Source organism: Nicotiana sylvestris, chromosome 9 (assembly GCF_000393655.2).
Source record: "Nicotiana sylvestris chromosome 9, ASM39365v2, whole genome shotgun sequence".
In the NCBI taxonomy this organism is placed as follows: Eukaryota; Viridiplantae; Streptophyta; class Magnoliopsida; order Solanales; family Solanaceae; genus Nicotiana; species Nicotiana sylvestris.
This window is the reverse complement of record NC_091065.1, coordinates 46,229,644-46,231,511: the sequence shown is the minus strand read 5'-3', so window position 1 is coordinate 46,231,511 and position 1,868 is coordinate 46,229,644. Positions and strand designations below refer to the sequence as shown.

Genomic DNA, 1,868 nt, shown 5'->3' with positions numbered 1-1,868 from the left:
AGGATGATTACGACATAGACAAATGAACTTCTATGGGCCAGTTTTTGCCCTACGAGCAGACTGAAGGTCGTTGCAGAAGCTTTCAGATAGCAGACAAGCTCATAGTTGATAGAAGGACTGATCGCGGTCGGAACAATAGACTATTGCAGGATAAAAAAATGCTAGGGTCACGGGATCTTTCTTACCCCATGTTATCAGAATATAACTTCAATGTCAATATAGTGGAATTGGTGTCAGCCATGAGAAATATCAAAGAGGCATGATTTTTTAGACCAATGAGATCTGATCCCGGACAGACGGGGGACTGCCAATACCTCCAGGAAGAAGTGGCAACTCTATTGAAGAATGGTCACCTAAGAGAGTTCTTAAGTGATCGAGCTAAGAACAATTATGGTCGGAATAGAGACAACACGAAAACCTCGAAAGCAAGAGAAGAAACCCCACGGTAAACGATCGACATGATCTTTGGAGGGAATGAGATTAATGGAGTCACCTTTTCGGCTACAAAGAATATGAAAGAATCAAAAACTAATAGTAAAAGGCTCCGAGAATACAATATCACTTTTATGGAGGAAGATGCAGACAGATTGCTGCTACCACACAATGGTGCACTGGTAATTTCTTTAAATGTATTATATTTTAAGATTAAAGGTGTTCTAGTGGATCTAGGAAGTTCAGCTAATATCATGCAATGGAGAGTACTGGAACAAGCTAAACTCACCAGAAGCATTATTCCGGCAACAAAGCTCCTCTTTGAATTCAACCTCACGAGCGTGACAACCGGGGGAGAGATTTTGCTGCTCACAAATGCTAAAGGAGTAATGAAAACAACTCTCTTCGAAGTTGTAGATGGAGACATAGGGTACAATATTATCCTAGGAAGGCCATGGTTACACGAGATGAAAGTTGTGCCTTCAACGTATCACCGATTATTTAAATTTTCGACACCCGAGGGGATCAAGCAGATAAGGGGTGATCAACCGGCAGCAAGGGATATGAATGCAATTTCGATCTCCAGTAGCAAAGGAAAGGAGCGCGCGGCATAGTAATTACTGGAACTGGAACCTGCCCCCAAACTAGAGGAAGTTAGCCTCGTGATAGAGGAATTGGAACAGTATTAGGTGTCATGGTATTTCTAAGTCTTAGAAGAGACGAACGCAATGAAATCCACGGCGGAATAACTAGAGAAAGTTGCTTTATTCAAAGAATTCCTAGAAAGGAAATTCCATTTGGGAACAAGAATACACCCAGAGCTCAGGTCTGATTTTATTGAATTCTTTAAAATTAATGCTAATTGTTTTGCATGGTCACACGAGGATATGGCAGGTATCCTGATGGAGGTAGTCGTGCACAAATTAAGCTTCGATCCTAGCATACCTTTGGTAAGACAAAAGAAGCTCTCTATTGTTGAAGCCAAGAATAAACTCATCAAAGAAAAGGCAACCCGCTTACTCAATATCGGTTCGTTCCAAAAGGTAAAGTATCCGGACTGGATAAGTAATGTAGCAGTAGTTACTAAGGAGACCAATAAATTTAGCATGTGCGTAGAATATAAGGATCTTAATAAGGCGTGCCCGAAAGACTCGTTCCCACTTCTAGGCACAATTTAATGAGTTTCCTCGATGCTTATTCTAGGTGCAATCAAATCAAGATGAACCTAGAAGATTGGGAAACGACTTTTTATAAGGAATTTCAGTACATATTGTTACAATGTGATGACTTTTGGGTTGAAAAACGACAGAGCCACTTATCAATGACTCATGAATAAGATGTTCGAAAAGAAAATTTATAGAAGATATGATCGTTAAGTCTTTGAATGCAGGTGACTACCTTAAGCATTTGCAAAAAATATTTGACATCCTGAGGAA

At 40.1% G+C, this 1,868-nt stretch overlaps 1 protein-coding gene across 1 annotated transcript; it reads left to right on the top strand.

Moving 5' to 3' along the window:
- The first annotated feature begins 458 nt into the window (after positions 1–458).
- LOC104223446 (uncharacterized) lies at positions 459–1,046 on the top strand. The gene has a single exon (XM_009774895.1). It carries the CDS (start codon positions 459–461, stop codon positions 1,044–1,046), a length of 588 nt encoding a protein of 195 aa, XP_009773197.1.
- Positions 1,047–1,868: the final 822 nt, after the last annotated feature.